Below are 24873 nucleotides of genomic sequence, written 5' to 3' on the forward strand. Positions count from 1 at the left end.
ACATTATTTTTTTATAAATGGTAATTAGGTGATAATTATAAAATAATCTTAATTAAAATTCAATGTAATTAATTATAAAAGAATCTTAATTAAAGAATAAGCAAATAATTGAATGTTTAATTTTAAAATTAAAAAATAAAATATCAATTCTAAAAATTATGGTACTGTATTCTATCCATAAACCAAATTAGGTTATTTACACAAGCAAAAGTATGCTTCTTGGAGCATATATTCTCTTATTAATATTTTGAAAGTCATAAATGATAATTTAATATTTTGTCTTCTAATAAATAATTTTTTAAAATATAAATATAAATATAGTCTATGTACTATTTATTTGTCTTTAGTTTAATCTCTATTTTAAATTTTTATTAATTTAGTTCCTATACTTTTCGAATAATATTCGAGTTGATCTCTTTTTTTTATTAATATCAAAAGTTGTTAACTTCAAGTTCTACATGTAGAATTTATGGATTCCTGAAATTTTTTGATGTGCTATTAGGTCTGTCAAATAAACACCTAATATTTTCTAATATGTTTTTAAGTCTCGTCAAATGTACATAACATTTGATATGGTAGAAAAAAATTTATGTGAACTGGTTCAAATGATTTCATATTACAAAAAAAACTCAAATAAATTGAAATGAGCAATACTACTCCATAGTTCTAAAACTGCTCTTTCAGCTTCATCTATATCTATTCTTGAAATTTCTAATTAATATTCTTTTTATACTACATCACTGGTTTGAACAAATTAATCTTATAATTCCTACTGAAGTGATGGTCAAGATCATAAATCACACTAACTAATTGAATTTTGGGCTTAGCAGAAAAGGCTCGAGCTTGTAAATCGGGGTAGTTGATAAACTAACCGATGACCAACTTGAGAAGGAATGCACCGCTGGTGATGGAGGAGCAAGAGAAACCCTAGTTCTTGCGAATGTAATGATTACTGGCTTGACTTGGTACAAGAGCCGTTGGATGGTCTTGTTGTCAACTTTCAAGTTGAGCTCTTGAGTGAGCCAGAAATTGTTGGTGATGCATGCCGATGGAAGTAAGATTCTCCATTTCGTACCCTCCACCTTTGCATTGCAGTCTTTGGGCTTTGAAATTAAAAGACGATGGTGTTTTAAGACAATGTTCGATTATTTTTTTTTTTAAGTGGGTTGATCTGCTCCATTTAGATCGGTTGTAGACATTTTGAAATTACCACTCATCTTGCTTGAATTTATGGTAGAACAAGATCTGAGATTTTGAACTTAGTTTTACAGAATCTCTATACATGGGAGAGAGGAGAAAAAAGGAATTAAAGATTAGAGATGTGACTAGTTTTTTTTAGATGAATAAATATGAACTGCTTAATGTGTAATTTTTTTTAATAGATTAGATATCATGTGACGTCTAATGTGGTTTAATAGTTTAGGAAAAGATGTCACATGTAAAAAAATATTACACATATTATTTAGAGTTAATAATATTAGATATTAATAATGAAAAAATATTAATTCAAATATTATTTGAAAGGACATGGACTAATTAATGCAAAATTAACGTAAATACCAAATAAAAAAAATAATATTATAAGAATTAAATTTGTATTTTAGTATGTTTTTTTTAAAATTTTGTAAATTTATTACATATAGACTAATAATATAATAAAAAATAATATACAAATAAAAATATGAAGGATCATAATTTAAATAAAATTCATAAATTTTTTGTAGAGAAAAAGATATAGTAATTATTGAATTATGTAATTTTTAGTAGTACAGTAAACAAGTTGATTAGTGATTCCATAGTAATTATTATTACCACAAATTCACAATTTACCCGTTATGACTATATAGAAGTTATTACTAAAATTTTAATTCACAATAATTAGGGACTTAAAACGCACCGTTTTATCTGCTACTGTTTCCCGGCTTTACCGACAAGTTACCGAACGGATGAAATCTATGTAGGATGTACGGACGTTCCTTTTGCTCTCTTTCCGCGAAGCTCACAGCAATTCTTCATCTTCCTCTTCTGCAACTCCCTTCTCTCTCTCTCTCTCTCTCTCTCTCTCTCAATCAATTCTGACCTAACTTTCACCCGCCTGCAATGCTTTTTTAAGAACCTTCCTTTTCCTTATTAACCATCTGCTTCTACGGACGGCCCCTACTCTTCTCCTTCATCAATCTTCAGTATTAACTAGAGCCCGCTGCCCGATTCCGTTTTCAGATCCTCTTCATATTGCTTTACTCTGTTTGGTGGCCGCCGATTCTACATCTCTAAGAAGATGAGCGATGTCTTCGAAGGTTACGAACGTCAGTACTGCGAGCTCTCCGCTAATCTCTCTAGAAAATGTAACTCGGCTTCCCTCCTTCCAGATGCAGGTGGAATTTCTCATAGTCCTTCTCTCTCTCTCTCTCTTACTTTCCTTTTTCGTATCTGGAAGATGTCTTTTGACTTCCTTTCCTTGTCACGCGATTCGTGGGTTTCATTTAGATTTCCTTCAGCTTGTTGCTTTTTCATCAAAAGTAATTTTCTTCTGTTGCGTGATTTAAGAGTCTGATGTAAATCTGGCAGTAATTCGTGACTGGTGATTTCGATTGCCGGTTCATGGAAGAATTTGTATCGGGGAAATCAGAATGAAGTCAAGTAAATACGACGCGTCAGTCAGGAGATTTGGGTATAATACAACTATTGAGTAGAAATTAGCAATCAGGGTGGGAGTCTATGTAAGCTGTCGGTTTTGCTCATAAAGTTGCTAGTACTGTTTCAATCTAGTATGGTTTCTTGAGTTTGTTTATATGGTTGGAATGGTGTTCTTGCTTTAAGAGTAACAACATTACCTGGGAGCTCTGTGCCTTCGTTAAGTACTTGGTTGTGATGGTGTTACGGGGCTTGCTTGTTTGTGGTTTTTATGCTTCTGAATGTTTAAGTAATGATTCTAACGGAATGGGATTATGTTTTGTTGTGATTTTGCAGAGAAGAAGGAGAAGGTTTCTGAAATAAAGTCAGGAATAGATGAGGCTGATGTTTTGGTATTATTCACAAACTTTCTTGCTTCTTTTGTGCAACGATTTTTTTCTTTGGATTTGTTGGATGGGATTTGTAAGATGATATCTAATTTTCTATTCGGGTCTTGACAGATTCGAAAAATGGACCTTGAGGCAAGAAGTTTGCAGCCAAGTGTAAAGGCCATGCTTCTTGCTAAATTACGGGAGTATAAGTCTGACCTGAATCAGTTGAAGAGGGAATTCAAAAGAGTTTCATCACCTAATACTAACCAGGTTACACGGGAGGAGTTGCTAGAGGCCGGCATGGCGGATCCACATGCGGTATGTCTGGATTGTACTAATTTCTCTTTTTCTGAATAGAAGTTTATTTAATGAGGCACTGATACTTTGGATTTCCTTTATTCTGGCGTCTGGTTATTTCTACTGTTGTTTGATTTGTCCCTTTTATATCAGAATATGCTTACACAAGCCTCTCTTTGCAGTTTGATTTTCCTGCTGCTTTACTTATGTTAGCTTTACTTATTTCTTGGTAGCTTAGAAAGGAAAACAAATTCTTTTCTTTTAATTTCAAATGGTAACTAAGGTACTTGGAAGGATAACTTAATGGTCAAAAGCCATTTGATATTGTTCATCTTGTACTCTAAATAGGATCATACAACCATCTTCTCTCTGGTGCAGCACGTCCTGCTGATTTTATTCATATTATTATATTTTTGATGGTTTTGAAAGAAACTATAATTCTTCTCTTCTGTTTTAATTTGAAGTGACTGGCTAAGGTATTGTTAGAAATTAGTTTCTTTCTCACTTCCACCTAAATGATGAATTTGTGAACCACTTAAATGTGATGCTATTTGAATATTCACACAGCAGACACCATGCAGGTTGTCTCTTGTTTAATTTCTTCAAAAGGTTTTAGTGACTGGTAGAAGTTGGTATAGGTTTCTGCTGATCAAAGAGAAAGATTGACCATGTCAGTAGAGAGACTGAATCAGTCAGGTGATAGGATAAAGGAGAGTAGAAGAACCATGCTGGAGACAGAAGAACTTGGTGTCTCAATCCTGGAAGATCTACACCAACAGCGGCAAACTCTCTTACATGCCCATAACAAGGTAAACTTAAATAATTTAGTTTAATTTATTTGGGGTTGGAAAATTATGTAAGCATTTACTTGATGGTTACCTAGTGTTACTTTGGTCAGTACCCTTTTTCCCTGAAGACATAAAACGTGAGATGAGGTTGCTGTTGAAAAGGGGCTCTAGTGGATATCATTTTCATATTCCAGTGGACAATCTTATCTAAAGTCCTTAGAGAAGAGAGTAATGAATCTAAGCAATATTTGGGATGTTAACATATTGTTTTGTCTTACATCTTTCTTTCTTGTTCTACAGCTTCATGGGGTGGATGATGCCATTGACAAGAGTAAAAAAATCTTAAGTACCATGTCCCGGAGGATTACTAGGAACAAATGGATTGTTGCTTCAGTCATTGCGGCTCTTGTTTTTGCAATCATTCTCATCTTATTTTTCAAGCTTAAGTGACACACGGATTCATCTGGATATCAAACTAGTGATTCTTTCCCCTCTTTTCTCTTTACTATTTTCTTGATGTCCATGTTCTTGTATATAGGGTGATTAACATTGTGATGGGCATGTCCCCCATTTTAGGCCATATACGGTGTATCTGCACCCCTTGCTTGTTCTGTTGTAGCATCGTTCTAGAGATAGACGTTGGCCTGTATTTCTGTTACTGCATGTAGAACCATCTTATATGTCTACCCCACTTGATGGTGGCAAAAGTCGTGGGCAATGTATTGAAGCAAGTGAGAAATAAATGATTGGATTCATTGCATCAAATTTCATGTGGATCCCTGTATTCAATATTTGGATTTATTTCATTCCTTTTTATATCAATTTTTCATCTAAGAGGTCATGTTGGATTATTTGTTCAGGTTTTATACCACAGCAGAATAGAGAACGTTCTGTGGCATAGAAAAACAGAGATAGAAAAATGGTACAGAGCTCGTACTTATCTTCACGTATTTCTATATGTTTTTCCCCTATGATTGAAATCTATGAGTAGCACATGCAACACGTTTAAAACACACACTGATAAAGATTTATCTCGAAACAAGTTTTTTTTTTTTTTAATAAAAGTTTCCAAATAAAGCTTCCCATATTTACAATTAAGTCTTTTCATTAACATTAACATATGAGTAGCACTAAAAATATACGGCTAAACATTTGATAATTGATAATTTTTAAAAGTCTACAACCAAACTTGATAAGCATGAGTTTCAAACGAGATGGTTCAATGCACTTATTAATTTAATTTATCCCATAAATAGAAGTAAAGGAAAAAAAAACATTGCAAATTAATATAAGATAATAATTAAATTTTTATACAAAGAATTAAGGGTTTAAGTTAAAAAATAATTAAATTGAAATAGTCTTATTTTGTATTTTTCTAAGTTTTGTTCTTTAGACCGAACACAAACTGAACATTTTGTTAATTGTATTTAATTAATTATTTATGAGAGAAAAAAAAAAAAAAAAAAAAAAAAAATTTAAGAGGCTGCTGTGTTTGACCTGAACTCTTGAGGTCCCACCGCATGCAAAAAAAAAAAAAAAAATCCGAGATTCACATTCCAGATTCACAAAGCCATTTTTCCTTCTTCTTCCTTTGCTTGCTTGTTACCGCCCGGGCCCTGTTACACACTTCTTCACGCCTTCCCAAACAAACACCTTCTTCTTCTTCTGCATATTCAGTTGGGTGATCAAGACGAGGAAGCTACTATTACTGTTTACCTACAGTTGATAATCATGGATTCCTTGCCATCAGTCTCACCTTCCATAGTCCTGCCTCGCAGTACCCACCTCTTCTCTTCGCGACGCCGCCATCTCTCCCTCTCTTCTTCCCGTTCCATCACTGCTCTCTTCCTTCCCCGCTACTCCTCCTTGTTTCGCTCGCCTACTAGGAGGGTATCCCCGCAAGTCGTTAATTGCAAATTTAGCGGCCAGGAAGATGCCAGACAAGACGACGGAGAAGATGATAATGGAAATGAGGATATGGAAAGGGCTCTCCACTTGGACGGTACCATTCCGGGGACTCCTGATGAGTTCGTGAAGAGGGTCTCCTCCCGTGCTTACGATATGCGCAGGCATCTGCAACAGAGCTTCGATTCCAGCAGCTATGACGGTATCTATAAGTTTCCATTCTTGTTGCGATCGCTTCTTTATGTTGTACTGAATTTAATCTGCTGAATGCTAAGTAAGTGATATTCTCCTAGTTTTGTGGATAAATTACATGTTCTTATGAAATTTTTATAGGGTCTGGCCAACATCTTCAGTTGAAACCTAGTTTTTTTTCATCTTCAGTGTTATGCTCACTTAGATTTTGCAAATATTTCTGGTTTTAGATAATTTATTTGGGGATCATTAATATCCCAACTGGAACTGATTCATGTGATCTGGCTCATTTTCTCTTTCCACTCATGGATGCTATGGTGTAGTTTAAAGTCATGCTTTTCATGTTTTAGCTGTGATTGAATCTTGATCTTCACAGCTGTAGCACTAAGTTCTACATATTTCTCAACATTCACTTGAGGGCTCGTCTTCAGTATTATATAAGTAATAAATCAGGTTTTTTTCTATCAGCTTAAATTTTGGAACAGTTGATCATCCAATTCATTAATTTCACATAGTACAGTAGCTGGAAAGTCTGGGGATTAAACTTTAGGAGTCTCATGTAACAGCCCCGGAAATTCATAATGGAATGTATATTAAAAATATCAAATGCGAAAGCGAAGTCAAAAATTCGATTAACATCCCTTACACTAAAATAAAAAACGTGCTCACAATATAAAAGATCAAACTATCTAAAGGAGAAACTTGAAAGTAAAAGCTACAAATATGGCTATGGAGTCTTTAGGCGTCCCCTTCGTCGTCCTCCTGCGGAACTGGCTCGGGAACAAGATCTTCCTGATCTGAAATGATTAAATAAGAAATGAGCTACACTAGCCTAGTAAAGACATCACGATATCTCACCGTCACGGAGGTAAAGGTGGGTAGAAAACACAAAAAGACCAATGCAGCATAATTTACAACAAAACCTTTTATCAATAATAAATCCTTCACCATCCACTTATTTCGATAGAATCCATAAAATAGTGTACGAAAGCAATAACATTATCATCATCATGAAATCATATATAAACTGTATAACGTAATACTTATCAAGTCTTTCGAAATTCAATCGTTACACAATATATTTTCCTCATTTACCAGCCCACTAGTATCCATGGGGATCCATAGGGGTCCCGCTACCCGTTAACCCTTAACACTTGAAATCGTATTTCAGGGCCGTCCCCATACCCCGTCCGGTATGGGCGTCAAAACACATAAGATCTCCATACCCCGTCCGGTATGGGAGACCACAATCCCGGTAGGGTTCCCTACGGACCCGGTCCGTCCACCATCTCCCAGGATATCTAGTCAGACTGACCACATTATACAATTACCCATTTACATAATCTTTCATTCTTTTTTTTTTTCCTCAGTCAGTATCATCAATCACATACAAATAAGTAAAACGGTAATTTATGTCAAACAAACAACATACAGCATCAATATCCCAGTCATTCAATCCATAATCAATAAAACAGTAAAATATGCACACGAAACTATAAAATGAAAACATCAAATCTCATACTGCATTTAAAACTGTAAACAGGCCAAATAACAGTTAACCGACAAACACACTAGACTCGGGCTCCATTAGCGATCTTAAGCAATTTCACACATTCGTTGATTCATGAAATACTGTTTTATCATTTATTGAACTTTAAGACCGTGATAGGAAATAGAGTGAAGGGTCCTTACACGTTTCGGGGTCCGAACACGGCTTCACAGTGCGCCTACAGGCTGTCCCCAATTTTTCCTGAAATTTTCCCGGGGAATTGAAACGCATTACTGGTACCTGCACGTGTTCCAAAAAATCTCAAATTAGGCCCAGGGCCCCTTTCGGCCAATATCGCAACTCCGGCACGGCGGCTCCGCCGTGCTCCGGCGACGACGACGCCGCTTGCGGCGGCGGTTCGCCTCGAGTTGGCCGTTTTTGGCCGAATTCGGCCACACTCGCATTGGTTCCTGCGATAAAACAACCCTACGACCCTCGGGGGGCCGAAAATTTACAGAAAACCGAAGCTTACCGGTGGCGGTGCTCTCGGGTGCGGTGGCTCTCCGGTGAAGTTTGTGTTTTGGTGATTCGGCTCCGATCAACCTGTAGAGAAAAGAATGGTGATCACGGTGATATAAAAATTGCATTAAACGGAGGCCGGGAAGGGCCTCATCGGAGGCAAAAACCGAGGAGGGGCGCGGCGGCGCCGCTGGCTTTCGGCCGTGTTTTCCGGCCGTTTGGTCGGGATTTTGGCTCCGATTTGGCCACTGGGGAAATCAGCGTGGAAAAACGAGTCGGGGTATGAAATTTACCTCGATCGGCGGTCGGAAATCCCTCCGGTGCGGCGGCGGGTGGCGGCAGCTGGCTTCTGGTTCGTCTTCTCCGGCGAGGGCAGGCGACTAGGGTTTGGGGTCTGGTGTGGGGGTCTTATTTATACCTTTTTGCCTTTTGATCTCAGCCGTCCATTTTGATTTAATCTGAGCCGTCCGTACAATTAAATCTGGGCCGTCCGTGCGCGCGATTGATCTGGGCCGTCCGATAGCGCATGCGGATCGCCAACGTGGCCCGTCCCCGGTCGACATGGTTTTGCCACGTGGCAGGTCCTGGTTGGCCAGAACTGCTGACTGGGTCTGCTGACGTGGCGCGCGCGTTTTTTTTTTTTTTTTTTTTTTTCTTTCTTCTTCTTCTTCTTCCATTTCCCGGGCGCTACATCTCATCTCTATGTTTCTACTCACCCTTTTGTGTTCTTAATTATATATAATGCTTTGTAGATTTATTGATCGTGCGTTAAGCTTCTGTCCAACTTTCACATGTAATAGTATTTTGGAACATAATAAAAATTAAGTTCATATTTAGCTTGAATGTAATAAAATTTAACTTCATATATAGCTTTCTTGTGAGGTTATATGTTCAATAAGTTACAAACACTTTGGGATCTTATTAGCTAAAAACTTTTAGGGTAGTTGGTCTTGCCCGCTAATTTCATGAATGGGCAAGTAGAGGAAGCTATGAAAATTCTAAAGTAGAGAGATTGCACAGTTCTCTTTTCCCCTTTCTTTTTCTTCATTCACTTTAGCAGGGAGCACTCTAATGCTAGTATCTGTTTCTATTCCTTGGCATGTTGAACTATTTCTGGGTTCGGTTTGTTTGATGATATTGTATGATATGTTAATCTTAAGGCATAGGATTCTAGAGATAAATCGTATCATATTTATTTTCCTCCATAAAAAGCTTCACAAATTTCTTCTATTGTAATTTCAGTATTGGACGCCAACCCATGGAGAGAAGCTTCCAAGCCTGTATATGTACTAACTCAAAGAGAGAACCAGTTGTGCACAATGAAAACACGAAGAAATCGCAGGTCTGATTTGCATCTGATTTTTCCCCTCCTTAACTTAGGCTGTTTTTACCATCACTTGGACCTAAGGTTTGGGTTTTTTTATAGTGAAGTTGAAAGGGAGCTTGGGTTACTGTTTTCTAAAGGAGGGAAGCGAAGATCTGAATATGGCAACCAGGCTAAACAGTCTAGAGGAACGAAGTTCCAAATGCTTGTGGAGGACATTAGGGATGGAGTACTTGTAAGTATTTACTTGTTTGCCAGCAAAACCATTATTTGTTGAGATTTCAGCTGTGAGATAGTTCCACTTCTGCATGCACTATTTGTTAAAAATTCCTTAGGATAGAACAATTTCTCCTGAGCAAAAGTGTTGAACTTTATTGCTAGTGGATTAATTGTACCACCTTTCAATTTCTATATCAGATACTTTTACTACATCACCACGTCTTAACCACCCAAAAAAGGGTGGTATAGTGGTAGGAAGCCGCTAGAGCTGCTTGTGCTCTGGTGTTTTCCTGCCATTATGCTTTGGTTATGGTGACCTTGAGATGATCACACCAATGAGTCCCTCCAATAAGGAGTTGCCTATTACTCTCTTTACAAGGTTAATTCTGGACCTAATTGAACCACAATAGATCTCCTGAAACCATCTCTCTCTTGCTGCAGGTATTTGAAGACGAGAAGGAAGCTGCACGATACTGTGACTTACTGCAGGGAGGAGGTCAAGGTTGTGAGGGTGTCGCAGAGATTGAAGCTTCATCAGTAAGCTACCAAGTTATATGTCATTAAAATGATGCTTTTGATATTGAATTGAAGAAATGGGTGTGACTATATAATTTGTTTTGGCGCAGGTGTTTGATCTTTGCCAGAAGATGAGGGCACTTGCAGTGCTGTTTCGTAGGGGAAGGACACCTCCATTGCCTCGGAGTCTAGAGCTCAGCTTGAGAGCCCGTAAGCGGTCTCTCGAAGACTAAATGAAGCTGACTTATATCTAACACAGGAAAGAAAGATGAAAAGAAAGAAAGAAAGAAAAGAGATGCATTTGCTTCAAATTGGATCCCATTATTAGTGTAATTTATAAATTCATTTCAGACAAACTAATAAATATCTAAAAAGAAGAAAGAAATTGCAGCAATTGATTTAAGTATATTTACACGTCCTATTATTTTTATCATGTTCATTTGCCATTTGCCATTTGCCTTTTGTTTTAATTCATTATTAGAAATACAATTATTTATTCCGATTTTATAGTTATCTTGTAATTATGTTCAAATTTAATCACGCATTAGAATATAATATTTGGTGTTATTCTTAAATGACAGTTGATTTAATTTATTATTTAAATTTTAAAATAGGAGTGTAATATTCCAAAATGCTAGTGGATGATTTTAGAAGGCAATTATATTTTTATTCACAAGAAAAACAAGTTGGGTTTGCTTGCTACCCAGCGGGTCCCACGCTGGACCCCACAATCTTGACAATATCATGGAGGAACTAAGTATTAGATAATCTTGATTTTAGATATTTGTATGACTAGATCCATATAATACGGCCCCACAACGTCACACGTCATACTTGCACCAAATTAAAAATCTGAAAAAGAAAAAAAAATAGGAAACTAGTTTAGGCGCATCCATCACGGGCGAGGAGAGTAGACAAAAAATCAGATGAAGAATCTGATTCAGTTTAAAAAGTAACCGGAAGTTAACAAACACGCCAAGCTTCCATTACCTCTCTCCCTTCTTCCTTTTCCATTTCTTACTCCCAACTGTCCATAACCTATCCCCAACCAGAATCTTCTCTCTGCAGCTTCTTACGGATAATTTTGGATTCAATTTGCTACGGATCCGATCATTTTTTCATCCATGAGCTCGGGTTCCTCACCGTGCAGAGGAGGGGATTCGGGGCCCCCTTCCAAGGGATCCTCCGCCTCTGATAAGCAGAAAGAGAAGGCTAGGGTCAGCAGGACTTCTCTCATACTCTGGCACGCTCATCAAAACGACGCCGCCGCCGTCCGCAAGCTCCTCGAGGAAGATCGCTCCCTTGTTCAAGCTAGGGACTATGATATGCGCACTTCCCTCCATGTCGCCTCTCTCCATGGCTGGATCGATGTTGCAAAGTGCTTGCTCGAATACGGCGCCGATGTCAACGCCCAAGATCGCTGGAAGAATACGGTATTTCATCATCTTTCTTTAATTGATTCATCTCCTTTATTCCTCACTAAATTTCTCCTTTGTCCTCTATATGCAATAGCTAAATCTATCTCCTCTGTGTCTGTATTTTCCCATTCCATTGCTTGCTGTACCTTTACCTTTCTTCTTTGCTGTGGTTGGATTTTGGAAATAAGCGAGCAATTTATTGGATTGGCTATTCCGCTCTACGCCTAATTTGCATTTTTAGTTATTTCAAGTGCAAATTCTACTTCGATCACTAGACTTTCCCTCTCTCTTTTATCTGGAAAATTCAATCAGATAGCTTACTGCGACCATTTGCATTTCCGCCTTTCATGACAGCCGCTTGCTGATGCTGAAGGAGCCAAGAAACACGCCATGATTGAGTTGTTGAAATCATATGGTGGCTTATCTTTTGTAAGTCTGCTTCTTGATTTACTTCTCTTCGTTCTATATCTGAAAAATTATATATCTTGCAAGTTATGTGACTTAGAAATTGGGGCTTCTGTTGCTTTTGGTTTGTCCTTTCTTTCTTTACACAATTTCTTCTGTCATTATATGCTTCCTATATAGCTTCCTTGACTCTTAACATGCTAAAACATTTCACCGATCAATGTAAATGAAAGTTCAGAATCCTTTTGATCTAGTATTCATTTTGCTCCTTCACAGAGGATGTTGCACACTGAACATATATTGTGTCCTAATAACTCATTATATTATTTCTAGCATCTTTTATATGGACACGTCACCTGGTAATTAGCAGTTTTGCTGAGCAACTAACTTCTGTGGTGCCACTTCTTAGTAACTTAATCTTGTGTTCATTGTAGTTGCCATCGTTGTCTGGAAGATGTGATACTAGAGTGGGTTACCATATCAAAATGTTGATAATTGTTGATACACGTTAACATGATGGCACTTTTATTTGCAATTTTCGCTACTTCCCTTAAGAACAGAACTGTAGACTCATTTTTAGGTGTTAACAGTCATGTCACTTGTTGTGTTCTTTTATTGTTTGTACAGCCTAGGCTATATGACTATGCATTTTTGTGAAGATCCTTTTGTACCTTCTGAATTTTGCATTCTAAATTTCTAGCTGATTGCTGTTGCAGGGGCAAAATGGAAGCCATTTTGAACCAAAGCCTGTTCCGCCCCCTCTTCCAAACAAGTGTGACTGGGAAATTGACCCTTCTGAACTTGATTTCTCGAACTCAAATATTATTGGGAAGGTTTACCACTAAGTCTTTCATTCTCAATCTCAGTAAATAAAGAGCAAGCTTAGTTTTTTGGAATATCTTTATTAAATTGAACCAGGGTTTAGACAAATGCTTTTCTTTTCTTTTCTTTTTTTTTAATCTGCGATTGGAATTTAATTCAACTAGCTTATTTTGTGTTACATCTATCTGCCAAATATGTTTTTACTCATTTTTAGCTGATTCTTTTAGGGGTCTTTTGGTGAAATTTTAAAAGCATATTGGCGAGGAACTCCAGTCGCCATCAAACGGATACTTCCATCTTTGTCAGATGATAGATTGGTGATGTATGTCTATTAAGCTTCCTAAATTTTTCATACTTGCAATTTAGTTGTCTTCACTGTAACATCATAAACTGCCTTTTTTTTTTGAGTGCATAAACTGCTATTTTCACTGTAGCAGTAGGTTACTCTGGAAATTTTTGGCTCTTAGTTCACTTTCAAAGTATTTACCCATAACAAAGGACGGCTTTCTCTTCTCATGTGCTTGCACCCTGCCATTTTCAGGAAAACACTCCACTTATTGTTTTAGCTATGATCATATTCTTCTGCCTACCTCTATTCACTCTATTTAGAATGTAAAATCCTCACATTTCTTTCGCGATTCAGTCAGGACTTCAGGCATGAGGTTAATTTGCTAGTGAAGCTTCGCCACCCTAATATAGTCCAATTTCTGGGAGCTGTAACTGAGAAGAAGCCCCTTATGCTAATTACAGAATACTTACGAGGGGTATCTAAATGCATGTTTCTTTATCTTCTAAGTTTGCTAATTCACTTCTTTGTAATCTTTGAAGCCACTTTGTAGCATTTATTTTAGTTGTAGCATGTTCTTGTTGTTATAGGGTGATCTTCATCAGTATCTGAAGGAAAAAGGTGCACTTGGCCCATCAACAGCCATCAACTTTGCATTGGATATTGCAAGGTATATAAAATTTCTTGATATTCTCTTTTATCATTAGTCATATAATGCGTATTTCTTGCATGGATGGTTGTTGAAGTATTATTAATTTTTACGATACCGAGTAAAGAAAAGGGGAAAATAAGGGGAAAAAACACAATAAGAATTTTTTGACAAACTCTGTGGATCATAATAACATTGTTTGATAATTTAATGAATAATGATCACTTTAGTGCCAAAATTGGTGTATGAAACTTGTTTCTTTTGCTGCAAAGTTCTTGTAATTAGTAAAGATGACCAATTATTTTTAAAAAGTTTAAGTTGATAGGAAACAACCATATTTGTTATTTATTGAGCATATTACAGTTTCACCTCTTATTATTTGACCATTTTGCTGTTGAAACTTTGTGGTCTTTTTAATCATTTTATATAAAACTGTTAGTTTCTTAGGTTATTATCGTGCAATATTTTGGTTCCCCCATAGCCTTTATTCAGTCTTCAACTTTCACATATTTATGTTTAGAAGCGAGACACATGCACATTTTTTTTAACAGTTTTACATAAATGACAGAAAAACTAAACTACAAATTACTGAATTGTCATAAAAAAATACCTTGCTTGAACTATAATAAGACTAAATCAGTAAGTAAAAGATACTTATTATTATTTATAGTTTAATGCATCCCTTCACATTCAAACTCACTATCGGCCAAAAGTAATAAAAAGGGATAGGTCTACAGAATTGAAATAGGGTGTAGCTAGGACTTAAACTCTTAAAGTCAAAATCTAATACCATATGAACACTAGTCCCAAATGTTTAAATTAATAGAAAGTATCTTACATTATTAATTATATTTTAACATTTTTGAAGGCATGTAATATAATATTGAAAAATTACATTGTTGTTGGACAACAATGGAGCTGCACTTTCCTTTTTATATACATTTTAGGACGCATTGTTCCTTGGCTGACGTTTAGGTTTTTCCCTTTTTCTTTGTTCACTTGTGATCTGGCTGATCAGAGGTCCCATTGGTTTGGTTATTGTCCTGGTTGTAATGCTGCATTTGGGGTTTGTTCGGTTTACTGATGTTTCTGTTTCATGGGTTTTAGAGATACCTTTTTCTTTGGGTTAAGGGTGGGGAAGATATATATGGAACCCCAGTCGAATGTCACCATAACACATATCTTTTTTTTTCACTGATGTTGCAGAGGTATGGCATATCTTCATAATGAACCCAATGTCATTATTCACAGAGACCTTAAGCCGAGGTTAGTTTATTTGTTTGGCTATAAATAAACTAACAAATAAACTTATTGTTCTACTCATTAATCAGTTCACCGAGTGTATAATTTTAATATAACCTTAGACTATTTGGTACGACAAAAATTGTTTGCAACACAATGTCAGCTGCATTGTTCTGCATACGTAAATTCCTCTGTTGTTGGTGAAAATTTCAGGAATGTTCTTTTGGTCAACTCCAGTGCAGACCATTTGAAAGTTGGAGATTTTGGATTAAGCAAGCTCATCAAAGTTCAGAATTCTCATGATGTGTACAAAATGACTGGCGAGACTGGAAGTTGTGAGTGTCCATCATAAATTGTTTGAAGTGGTATATGATCTTGTTATACTCAATTTTCCCTTTCTTTCTTTTTTTTTTCTGGAACGAAACACAAGACCGATATATGGCTCCTGAAGTTTTCAAGCACCGGAGATATGATAAGAAGGTTGATGTTTTCTCTTTCGCGATGATACTCTATGAGGTAGTATTGTTTCTATTACTAACAAAATTAAAGTTTGAAGAATCTCGAACACTTTCTAATACTTTATATTATCAACTGCACAGATGCTTGAAGGGGAGCCACCGCTTGCAAATTATGAGCCTTATGAAGCAGCCAAATATGTGGCAGAGGGACACAGGCCTCAATTTCGTTCCAAAGGATATGCCCCTGAACTAAGAGAGTAAGCCATCTCTGAATTTCCTATTCTTGTTTTTTTTTTTGGAGGAAAGATGCTAGTTTTTGCCAGTTATCTCTTAAAATGTTTAGTTGGCCTCTTCTTGTGGGTGGATTACGTGCAAGTGTTATTGTCATTTCTGGTGTGTTCATCTCAGAAAATTGGCCAAAAATTGATTATCCATGTTACAGGATCAAAATGCGAATTTGCCCCTGGATTGCCACTTGGCATTAGCTCCCCCACCCTAACCTTACAACAACTATTTGCTATGTTTGCAAGAAGCCTAGAACATCCGTCCACAATGCTCCAACCAAAATTTTGGCAACGCAAACAGCTGCCTCTACGAACATCCTACATTCACTGTGAAGTCTACAACCTCTTGCTCGGGAGGAGCCTTCCTGAAGAAAGCTAGTGATTTGACAACTTACAACTCAAATCACCTCTCTGTAAAGATTGTCTACCAGCACCTCACTTAACCTAGTTTTCCTCCATGTCCCATTACCGTTTAGCAACAATCATTACCATCCAAATGAGCTGTCCTTTGAATATACTCTAACCTTCTGGCCACTTCATAAGGAATTGAAAAGGTAGGACATCAAATATATTGGGAGACTAGAAAAGGTACTCCTGTATAAGTCCTTGTCCCCTTATTGGAATGATAATGTTTCTGAAAACATGGATCTCAAATGTTAGTCCCTGAAATTGCAACCAAATGTAAGCTCAAATAAGCCATAGAAAGAAACCGACTAACATACTGACACAATAGCTAGGAGTCAAATTTAGGTAGTATGCTTTCAGCTCATACAGGCCTTAGTTGAGGATTAATCTCTGCCTCTTGACTCATTTATCTTGAAATCCGCTTTTGGTTATAATCATTGGTAAATTAGTTAGGTACTGTCAACAAGGTATAACCAAAATTATAATGAGCCTTTTAGTGTTGTCTCCTGTAAATTTATCTACTGTCACCTTGGATTAACAAAGTTACACAAAAACAGAGTGCTCAAGTCAGTTAGATGGAATGCTGGTCTTTTTAGATTTGTAACTTCAATATGGATGTCAAATGTAGATTTGTAATTTGATAATTACTCTCCTGCCCCTGCACACCCTTCGAAGCCATATTTTGTGACTTGATACCCACAACCTAATTCTATGGCCACGTCAGAATCTCCCAAGATGCTGTTGGGACCAATTTCAGAGGTATCTTACAGTAGTTGAGCTGTGTACTATTTTCCCCTATTCTATCATAAGTTGCATTCTATCAGGTCTTTGCATTTGTAATTACAATTGTTTAAATGGAAAATGGTTTACTGAAGTTTTGATTGTATGGTAAGGGAGAATCAAAAGTTGGTGTTGTGTCAGTTAAATGAAAGAGATTATCTGCATGAATGTAGCCGTTAGATGAGATAAAGGCTGTATAATTTAACTATTAGGGTTTTCTTGCTGACATTTTCTTTGTGTGTTTCTAGCCTCACAGTCAAGTGTTGGGATGCTGACATGAATCAAAGACCTTCATTCCTGGATATTCTGAAGAGGCTTGAAAAGATCAAGGAAAATCTTCCGGGAGATCACCCCTGGAACATATTCACTACATGATAATGAAAAGAAATGAAGACAAATGCCGTGTGTGCTCTCTTTGCTTGTCATATCATGAACTCACAATTGTGCAGATATTGTGGATAGAGCCAACTGATTAAAGCTTGTGAAAGTAATGGCTATTATTTGATTTCACTCTACTTTATTCATCTTGTCAGTATGAAGAGAGTAGGTAAACCTGTAGTTTATTCGTCCTCTACATTTCTGTTTTCTTCATCTTAGAGCAATGAGTTTCATTCACATTGACTTGTATAAAAATGTCTCATTGTTTGAAGAAAATTTGTCTATGAACTTTATTTTTTTTTAAGATCAAATGTTTGATAGAGTAAGCATTGACAATAAATAGATTCGGATTTGTCTTTTTCTCACGAATGCCAATTTGTATCATGAACTAGCTTTGATCTTGGAGAAGGCACTCCTTTTTGGGTATTCACCTTGTTGTAAGCAGTTGATGTTTTACCTGTTCGGTCATGCATTTGCAGGAACAGTTGCTTTCAAATTAGACAAACGTGGATGAGGACATCGAAAATTGAAGTTTCTCTTTTTATTTATTGGGACTTCTTTAGGTCACAAATTTTAAGATCTAAGTTTTTTCTCAATCTGGGTTATTTTTCTTGAAAAAGAAGGGTTATTTTTATTAAAAAAGAAGGATTATTTCTATGTAACTCTTTTTGAACTCTATACTTTAAACTATCGAAAGATAAAATTACATTACAAGATACCAAAAAATTTGATTTTGAAATTTAGAGATATATTACTTTAATTCCATATAGAATTCCTCTCCAGATAATTTCTATAGATCTCCAAAAGTGGACTTACGAATTAAAAAAAAAAACATTAATCAAGTACCTAAAACAAAGTACTGAATATAATTCAGAAAATCCCTATCATACTTGCTACCAGACAATTATTTTCTTTTCCAAGTAGATTTTCAATAATCTAATTTACAAAAGCAAAGACAAGCGAAATTGTTCACATTGTTAAAAGAATAAAAAAATATATATTAAATGAGCTTCTTTTTCTCGAAGAAGGTCTTCAAGTGCCATATTTGCAAGCCGGCAACAGACAAGCAAACAAAAAGTGAAAGGAAACTCAACCAAGCCATTCTGGAGTTGGTACTTCGGTTCAGTTCTTGCATTTCTTCTTCCCTAGAACCAGCACCGAGAATGACTCAATATGTTAACATTTTTTTAAAGATCAATATACCATACCCAACCAGAAAATCATTGATGGAAAAAAAATCATCTCTCTTAATCATGAAAGAAGAGAGATTCTATTCCTTTTTTACCTTTCCCGGAGATAAAACATCTCTTCATGAATGGAAGCGACCATATCCTGCAGCTTCTTAAGCTCAATTTCCATTACCTGATTAAAATTATAATAAAAGCATTAGATCCTTTCTTTAAACAATCCTCAAATGTAACTATTAATACTATTTCCACGTAGATGTTTGTCTGTGTAATGCGAGAAGAGTTGCTTCAAACGTAAAAAAACATTGCATTCCTCTCAGATGATTGGTAACATAACAGCAACAATGTGCAAATAGCAGCATCCTATTGATACACAATTTATGAGAAATCAAGAATCTACCTACTGGCCTCCTTATGTATGCTATGTATCTCAATGAAATATCAACAATATGAATGGTGAACAAAAAAATCCACCAGTTAACAAGTGATCTTTCTATGTAGTAGAAAAGAATTGACTACATCAAGCATATATTTCCAACTCCCAATAGAAGCTTTGCAAGTTGTTGTACGCTTATGCTTCCATGTAGTTAATATTATCAAGAATTCCATTTTCGGCCATCTAAAGAACAGAAACCAGACCCCAAGTCCCTCCTCTCCCCACCAAAAAAAAAGCTGTTGCCACTCATAGGATTTCAGAACCATAACCAATAGGTTCGGAGAAACTCTTACAAAAATTAGAATTAAAATTTTAGGGAGTCAAATTTGTATGCTTAATCATATTTGAGCAGACAGCTACTGGTTGCAAGGTAGAACTAAAAATGAAAAGTCATCCCAACAGCACGTACACACCAAGGTGCTGGCAGGTTCTATAATTTCTGCAAGGGGATTTAGTTCTGTACTTCTCTTGTTGGGTGATTAGGCCGGTTCTTACCCCATAGCAACCAGAAGATCAGTACAAAAAAGGATAATGCTTTTCTCCAAAAAAGAGTTGTTGTCCCATATTAGCAGGCTTATTCCATCTTAGTGTCTGTCTGGAATAGCCATTGCTGTTAAGAAAAACTGAGACCCAATGAGAATTTGTGCATAGCTTCTGGTCTTTGACATCAAAAAAGAAGGTTGTAATAACGAAACGGACATGCGAGAATTTGGTAACTATAAACGAATATGTCATCAAGGTTTTCCGCAACAAACTGGTCAAGCTAATATGCTGCCGTAAAACATAAAGTAAAAGAAAGGAATCGAACTGAATTGTTAAGCCAAATGAGATCAGTCAAGTTTCGTGCTTCTTACTTTAGAAACTTTAGAAAGATTGCAGCGTTGGGAAAGAACTTCTCCTTTTCTATGAATCTACAACTCTTTCTAAATCAACTGCTCCTCCAGAGTGACTGGTAATACCACTTAAGGGCAAATAGACCATAATTGATTCAATAGACGGTTATCCATAATCCAGTCTGCAAGATATTTTCAATTAGGAATTATACATATCATGCCACTAGCTCATCGGACAATTTTTGACACTCATCTGCCTCAACTTGTAAGGCCAAGGACCATTCAAAAATGGAGATTGTGTGGATCTAGATTTGACACTGGCGCCACCATTAGTAGGAAGCCAGCAAGTGCCTTTAGTTGCTGTGCCTGGGATAATTTTGCTTCGTGAAGAAAAAGTAGCAAGGAATTAGCTCTTTTCCTCTTTCTTTGTCACAAGCATGAGTAGGACTTACAGTCTTGGGGAAGTTACCCAGGACTCTAGGTCAGAAGATGCCTCCTTATCAATTGAGTGACATAAAGAACCAGCCTTTTCCCAGTCCGAGGAAGCCCAACGAGGAAGGTCTTAGTGGTTTCTCATTGGGTCAATAATGCTAATCGAAATAAAATATAAATAAATAAACATGGCCATGGTATATTGGGCCTGACAGACCTGAGGCAAAAGAAAAGAGAAGTCATAAAAAGAAAGGTTATTTCATGCAGTGCATGATGGGCAGTAGTCATATATGTTTGGTAGGTAGACGTCACTTTATCTGAGGGCTCAAGAATGATCCAAGTGCGGCCGTTAGGCACCCTTAGATGAAAGAGTGGTCTTTCAGGAGTGGTCATTGCATTCACCACCTCCCATTGAGGTTGAGTAAAGAATTGAAGCTAGCAGTCTCTCAAGTTCACCGCCGATGCCCGGTGCCAAAGAATCCATGGAATTGACTTTTTCGTTGCATTACGAGTCCAAAAAATTAGCCTTATGAATGGATCTTACATGGGGGGCATTCAAAGAAGCTATGCACCTTTACTGAGTGTTAATGAAAGCAAGCCCTTTAATCAAATCTCATCTACTTCAAAGTGGGGCGGTCTCATATTTTTTTATCTTCTTGTAAACCCTCAGAATTTTTTTTTTGGTTGTGCAACCCAGAGAGAATGATGACTTTCTGGGCCAACCAACCCGGATCTGCTCACAAACCAGGAGATCTGGAGGCTGCATGTGCCTGCCCATCATCAGGGAGTAAATATTATAAGCGCACACAGCCGTCAGGAAACCCCTTTACCAAGGGATGACGTGGTCTCCAACCAGATAGGCTAATTGCAGTCTTGTAGATGACAGCGGAGCTCCTCCATTGGGAAGAGCTGTTGGTTGGGGCACAAACTCATGGCTGATGTTGGTTGTCTAAATCTGCCTCTTCCACTTCTTGCTATAGTCAGTAATTCCCTCTAATCTCTCGCATGCTTTTTTTGAGTGCTAGTTACCAAATGCTGCTATCTACCCACCAGCTGGAAGAATCATTCGGCCACTTGGCTGGTGCTCCTTTCTCAAACTAGAACTACTCTGAACGTTAGGGAAGATAAGAGATTGATAAACATCAGAACTCGAGCCAACATAAATAGTCTTGAAGAGTACTGGTCAGATAAAAGAAGCACTGTTTTAGGTTTGAAAGCTCAGGACAGGGCAACAGGGGCATAGATAGGAATGCTGGACAAAACTATAATCCTCGAGCCATTCTGCTAATTTTGAGGCCTGATATTCATTACATTAGTCTTCAATTACATAATTTTCAGTCAACTCTCAGATGAAATGTTTCCTACTTCCTATTTGCACCTGACTTTTCCTGCCACAGAAACTGTACATTGCATACCCGCAAGTATGCTTATTTTCTATTGGCAACATGCAAGATCATCACTTATATATGGGAATTTCGTTCATCTCCCGATGACTCCTAAATCAATGAACCCAAAAGTCTAGGCAGGTAACCACATTGGGTCTTGCAAAAGTATCCATTCCCGATATATATCCTTGCTAATTTTGGTCCTTACCTAAAAAGGAACGACAAATTCCTTTTGCTGTAGTAACCAAGCGAAAAGCAGAATTGTGTCCTTGGTGGCAACATCTAGATTGACACACCCAAAACATGGCATTATCCAAACCTTTTTACTATTATATACTACTGATAAATATGATACAGAGTGCAAATATGCAATTCCTACAGCTAATATAAACAAAATATCGACCGAGTTAACATTGTATGGAGTCAATGAAACAAAAACCACGAAATCTCTGAGTCCTTAACCTTCAAAATATCAAAATTCTAGCCTCTTCTTTGACCAGGACCGCTTAAGAGATTTCAATCATGGATCACGTTTGGCTAACAAGTTCCCTAACCCAATTATCGTTATTTTCCGACATACCTTTATCCTATCCTTCTAAGTCCGAAGTTTTGGATCCTCTTAGGCACTAGCTTGAGCGCTTGATTTCACTTAAAACAAAAAGTAACACTCAACAATTCCAAAAAAATCCATTAGAAAAAGACTACAAAATAAACATACTAGCAAGTAACTAAGCGGGAAGAACTTACATCAACTTGGCCCTTTTTGGCAACATTAGACCAGTCCTTGGCTTGTACACCAGTCTTCCAGTCAAAATCAACAGTCAACGTGATATCCGGTTTCTGATCAAGGACCCAAAAGCAGGCCATATAATCCCCATCCTCCGGCGCCGTGAATGCGAACTGCCCAGATTCCACATGATCCGCTTGGTGATAGGTGTTCCCCTGTGTCGATGTGACCTAGATACACACATGCGTATATATACACTTTAACAGAAGGGAAAACGAAAAAAGAGATGGGTGAATCGATGGAGTGAAAAACGTACCCTGACGGTGAGCTTATGGGTCTGGGGCAAGACGGTGCCTTCGTTGGGGTTGACTATGCTGTACTTGCCTACAGTCATGGAGTTGGTCTTCATATCTTCGGCGATGCACTTGGTATGACCCGATTGCAGTTCGAAGCGGAGTGAATGCGTCGCAGGGGATAGAACCCCTAGGATTGCGAGAAGAAGCAGCAGTTGGCTCGACCGAAGAATCATAGTTGAAGCTCGCAACAGGGAAAGAGAGGGAGAGAGAGGGTTTCGTGGATGCTTTCAGCCAAAGATCGAAGCGAAGCGAAGGTAAGGTAGTGATCGGGGTTCACGTGTGCAGGTAAGTAAGAGACGAAAGAGGTCAAACGTGGGACACGTGTTTCTTTTTTATTGGGTCAGCCACGTAGTTTACAGCCTCCAACGTAGCTGACTAGACTTGACACCGCCGTAATAGATTTAAATCCTAATTTGTAGGCCTTCTGTAATTTTTTTTTTTAACTTTAAAAGGTTCAACGTATATTACTTATTGTTTGTAACTTAATAATAAATAATTATAATTCAAAATTCATAATTTAATAACTAATAACTAAATAATATATATAAAGTTTCTGTGTAATTTTAAAACATGTAAATAAATTTATATTATATTTTTGTTTCTAAATTAATCTTTTTAAAATCGTTATTTAGTTAGTATTAAAATTTTATAATATTCAATGCAATGTGTTAATAATTTTATAAAAAAAATTTGTGTAATATTCACATTGGCTAAAAATAAAAAGTTACAAAACATGAAGCTCCTATTGGCAAAACCGAGATGGAATGAAGAAGTGCTTGGATCCCCTTCTTTCTCTTCCATCTCTTTCTTTCACCCCATTGTCTCTCCCTTCTCATTTTGTCTCTCTTTCCTATTTCAGAACCAACGTTTGGTGTTTTGTTTCTTTAAATGTTTATGGTTACCCACATTGAAGACAAGGAGAAAGAGGCATAACTAACAGCTTTCATGCAAAATTCACTCATATAGCCAATAGTTTTGCGTCAACAAAATTTAATTTTGTTTTACGTGTTATAATAGAAATTAAGATATAGATGAATTTTTACTTGATGAACTAGAAAGCTCAGATGGTGCATAAAGAGAAGTTGAAACAAGAAGATTATGATGAACAAGTGTTGAAGGCCTCAACTGTTGATCATAATGCGAATTCAAAAGCAAATAGAAGAAGAAATTAAAGATAAGACAATTGGAGGAATCAATAATAACAATTACATTCTCAAATGAGAGGACGGGGAAGAGGTAGAAATCATTTAGCCACTTCTTGAGTTAGCAGTCAAATCAATGTGAACGTCATCGATACCATATGTATGGATAATATTAAACTGAATATAAAATTAACCTATTTAATGAAAATTTAAAAAAAAATTACAAAAAAGTATTTATCTTTATTAATAGTTTGTTATGCTAAAGAAGAAATCAACAAGAACTTATGATATTTAAAAAATGATTGCAATAATCATATGTGTAGCGATGTTTTTTCTTTATCTTAACCATGTTAATCAAATATGTTTTTTGATAAAATTAATAAAATGATATTTTTACCAAGGTTATCTTAATTTATGTGATTTTAAGGATACTTTAATAGGAAAAATGTTTTCTTTAGTCTTCCAAGTTTTTTAAACTCTTCAAATATTTATGAAGAATGCATTGTTAGCAAACAACATCAAAAACCATTCTCAGAACGCATAATGTAAAAAGTAAGAAAGTTATTAGAGATTACACACTTTGAAATTTATGAACAATCAATCTTGTGTCTAATAGAGGTAAAAGATATATTATCACTTTCACTGATGATTTAAATTGAAAAACCTTAGTATGTTTTTTTACCAGAGAAGTCTGAAGCTTTTAAAGCTTTTAAAAGCTATAAAGTTATAGGTGAGAAAAAACAGGAAGTCCATACAAGTATTATGCACATATCATGGAGGAATAAAGTTCACATGAATTTGTGGATTTTTGTAAAAAACATAACATCAAATGACAACTAACTACGATCTACGCTCTACAATAAAGTGGTATATGTAAAAAAAAGAATTTCGTAATCTTGAATATGGTGAGAAATTAATTACTAAGGAGTAAAGTTCTAAAGAAAATTTGATCAGAAGCTATCAATTGGTACATTCACATTTTTCATATAAACCT

General features: G+C 36.5%; 4 protein-coding genes across 4 annotated transcripts; 3 read left to right on the top strand and 1 right to left on the bottom strand.

Annotated features, from left to right (window-relative positions):
- The first annotated feature begins 2131 nt into the window (after nt 1-2131).
- VTI1B (Vesicle transport v-SNARE family protein) lies at nt 2132-4855 on the top strand. The gene is made up of 5 exons (XM_088213232.1): nt 2132-2375; nt 2971-3026; nt 3135-3323; nt 3941-4111; nt 4391-4855. The coding sequence occupies exons 1-5, from the start codon at nt 2279-2281 to the stop codon at nt 4538-4540; spliced, it is 663 nt and encodes a 220-aa protein (XP_088069358.1). The 5' UTR covers nt 2132-2278; the 3' UTR covers nt 4541-4855.
- A 769-nt stretch (nt 4856-5624) lies between these two features.
- On the top strand, nt 5625-10648 carry LOC110823938 (plant/protein). The gene is made up of 5 exons (XM_022054443.2): nt 5625-6197; nt 9438-9537; nt 9622-9754; nt 10180-10275; nt 10365-10648. The coding sequence occupies exons 1-5, from the start codon at nt 5822-5824 to the stop codon at nt 10485-10487; spliced, it is 828 nt and encodes a 275-aa protein (XP_021910135.1). The 5' UTR covers nt 5625-5821; the 3' UTR covers nt 10488-10648.
- Nucleotides 10649-11234: 586 nt separating this feature from the next.
- On the top strand, nt 11235-17561 carry VIK (VH1-interacting kinase). The gene is made up of 11 exons (XM_088213231.1): nt 11235-11687; nt 12027-12101; nt 12794-12910; nt 13127-13221; nt 13543-13663; nt 13776-13855; nt 15041-15100; nt 15290-15411; nt 15507-15592; nt 15676-15791; nt 17252-17561. Exons 1-11 carry the CDS (start codon nt 11379-11381, stop codon nt 17376-17378), a joined length of 1308 nt encoding a protein of 435 aa, XP_088069357.1. The 5' UTR covers nt 11235-11378; the 3' UTR covers nt 17379-17561.
- Nucleotides 17562-18178: 617 nt separating this feature from the next.
- LOC110824232 (transmembrane emp24 domain-containing protein p24delta9-like) lies at nt 18179-23012 on the bottom strand. The gene is made up of 4 exons (XM_022054808.2): nt 22698-23012; nt 22402-22611; nt 18667-18743; nt 18179-18526 (listed from the first exon to the last, which is right to left on the bottom strand). Exons 1-4 carry the CDS (start codon nt 22908-22910, stop codon nt 18382-18384), a joined length of 645 nt encoding a protein of 214 aa, XP_021910500.1. The 5' UTR covers nt 22911-23012; the 3' UTR covers nt 18179-18381.
- Nucleotides 23013-24873: the final 1861 nt, after the last annotated feature.

The sequence above is a fragment of the Carica papaya genome, chromosome 2, assembly GCF_054855325.1.
Source record: "Carica papaya isolate Zhongbai chromosome 2, ASM5485532v1, whole genome shotgun sequence".
Taxonomy (NCBI): domain Eukaryota; kingdom Viridiplantae; phylum Streptophyta; class Magnoliopsida; order Brassicales; family Caricaceae; genus Carica; species Carica papaya.

Excerpts from the sequence above, each read along its gene's own strand:
- VTI1B (XM_088213232.1), top strand. The coding sequence starts at position 2,279 with ATGAGCGATGTCTTCGAAGGTTACGAACGTCAGTACTGCGAGCTCTCC. Across the intron at positions 2,376-2,970 it reads TTCCCTCCTTCCAGATGCAG|AGAAGAAGGAGAAGGTTTCT; the intron begins GTGGAATTTCTC and ends GTGATTTTGCAG. Across the intron at positions 3,324-3,940 it reads GCATGGCGGATCCACATGCG|GTTTCTGCTGATCAAAGAGA; the intron begins GTATGTCTGGAT and ends AAGTTGGTATAG.
- LOC110823938 (XM_022054443.2), top strand. The coding sequence starts at position 5,822 with ATGGATTCCTTGCCATCAGTCTCACCTTCCATAGTCCTGCCTCGCAGT. Across the intron at positions 6,198-9,437 it reads CGATTCCAGCAGCTATGACG|TATTGGACGCCAACCCATGG; the intron begins GTATCTATAAGT and ends TTGTAATTTCAG. Across the intron at positions 9,538-9,621 it reads AAAACACGAAGAAATCGCAG|TGAAGTTGAAAGGGAGCTTG; the intron begins GTCTGATTTGCA and ends GTTTTTTTATAG.
- VIK (XM_088213231.1), top strand. The coding sequence starts at position 11,379 with ATGAGCTCGGGTTCCTCACCGTGCAGAGGAGGGGATTCGGGGCCCCCT. Across the intron at positions 13,664-13,775 it reads TTACAGAATACTTACGAGGG|GGTGATCTTCATCAGTATCT; the intron begins GTATCTAAATGC and ends TTGTTGTTATAG. Across the intron at positions 15,593-15,675 it reads TCGCGATGATACTCTATGAG|ATGCTTGAAGGGGAGCCACC; the intron begins GTAGTATTGTTT and ends TCAACTGCACAG.
- LOC110824232 (XM_022054808.2), bottom strand. The coding sequence starts at position 22,910 with ATGATTCTTCGGTCGAGCCAACTGCTGCTTCTTCTCGCAATCCTAGGG. Across the intron at positions 22,612-22,697 it reads CCCATAAGCTCACCGTCAGG|GTCACATCGACACAGGGGAA; the intron begins GTACGTTTTTCA and ends GTGTGTATCTAG. Across the intron at positions 18,744-22,401 it reads CCAAAAAGGGCCAAGTTGAT|GTAATGGAAATTGAGCTTAA; the intron begins GTAAGTTCTTCC and ends AATTTTAATCAG.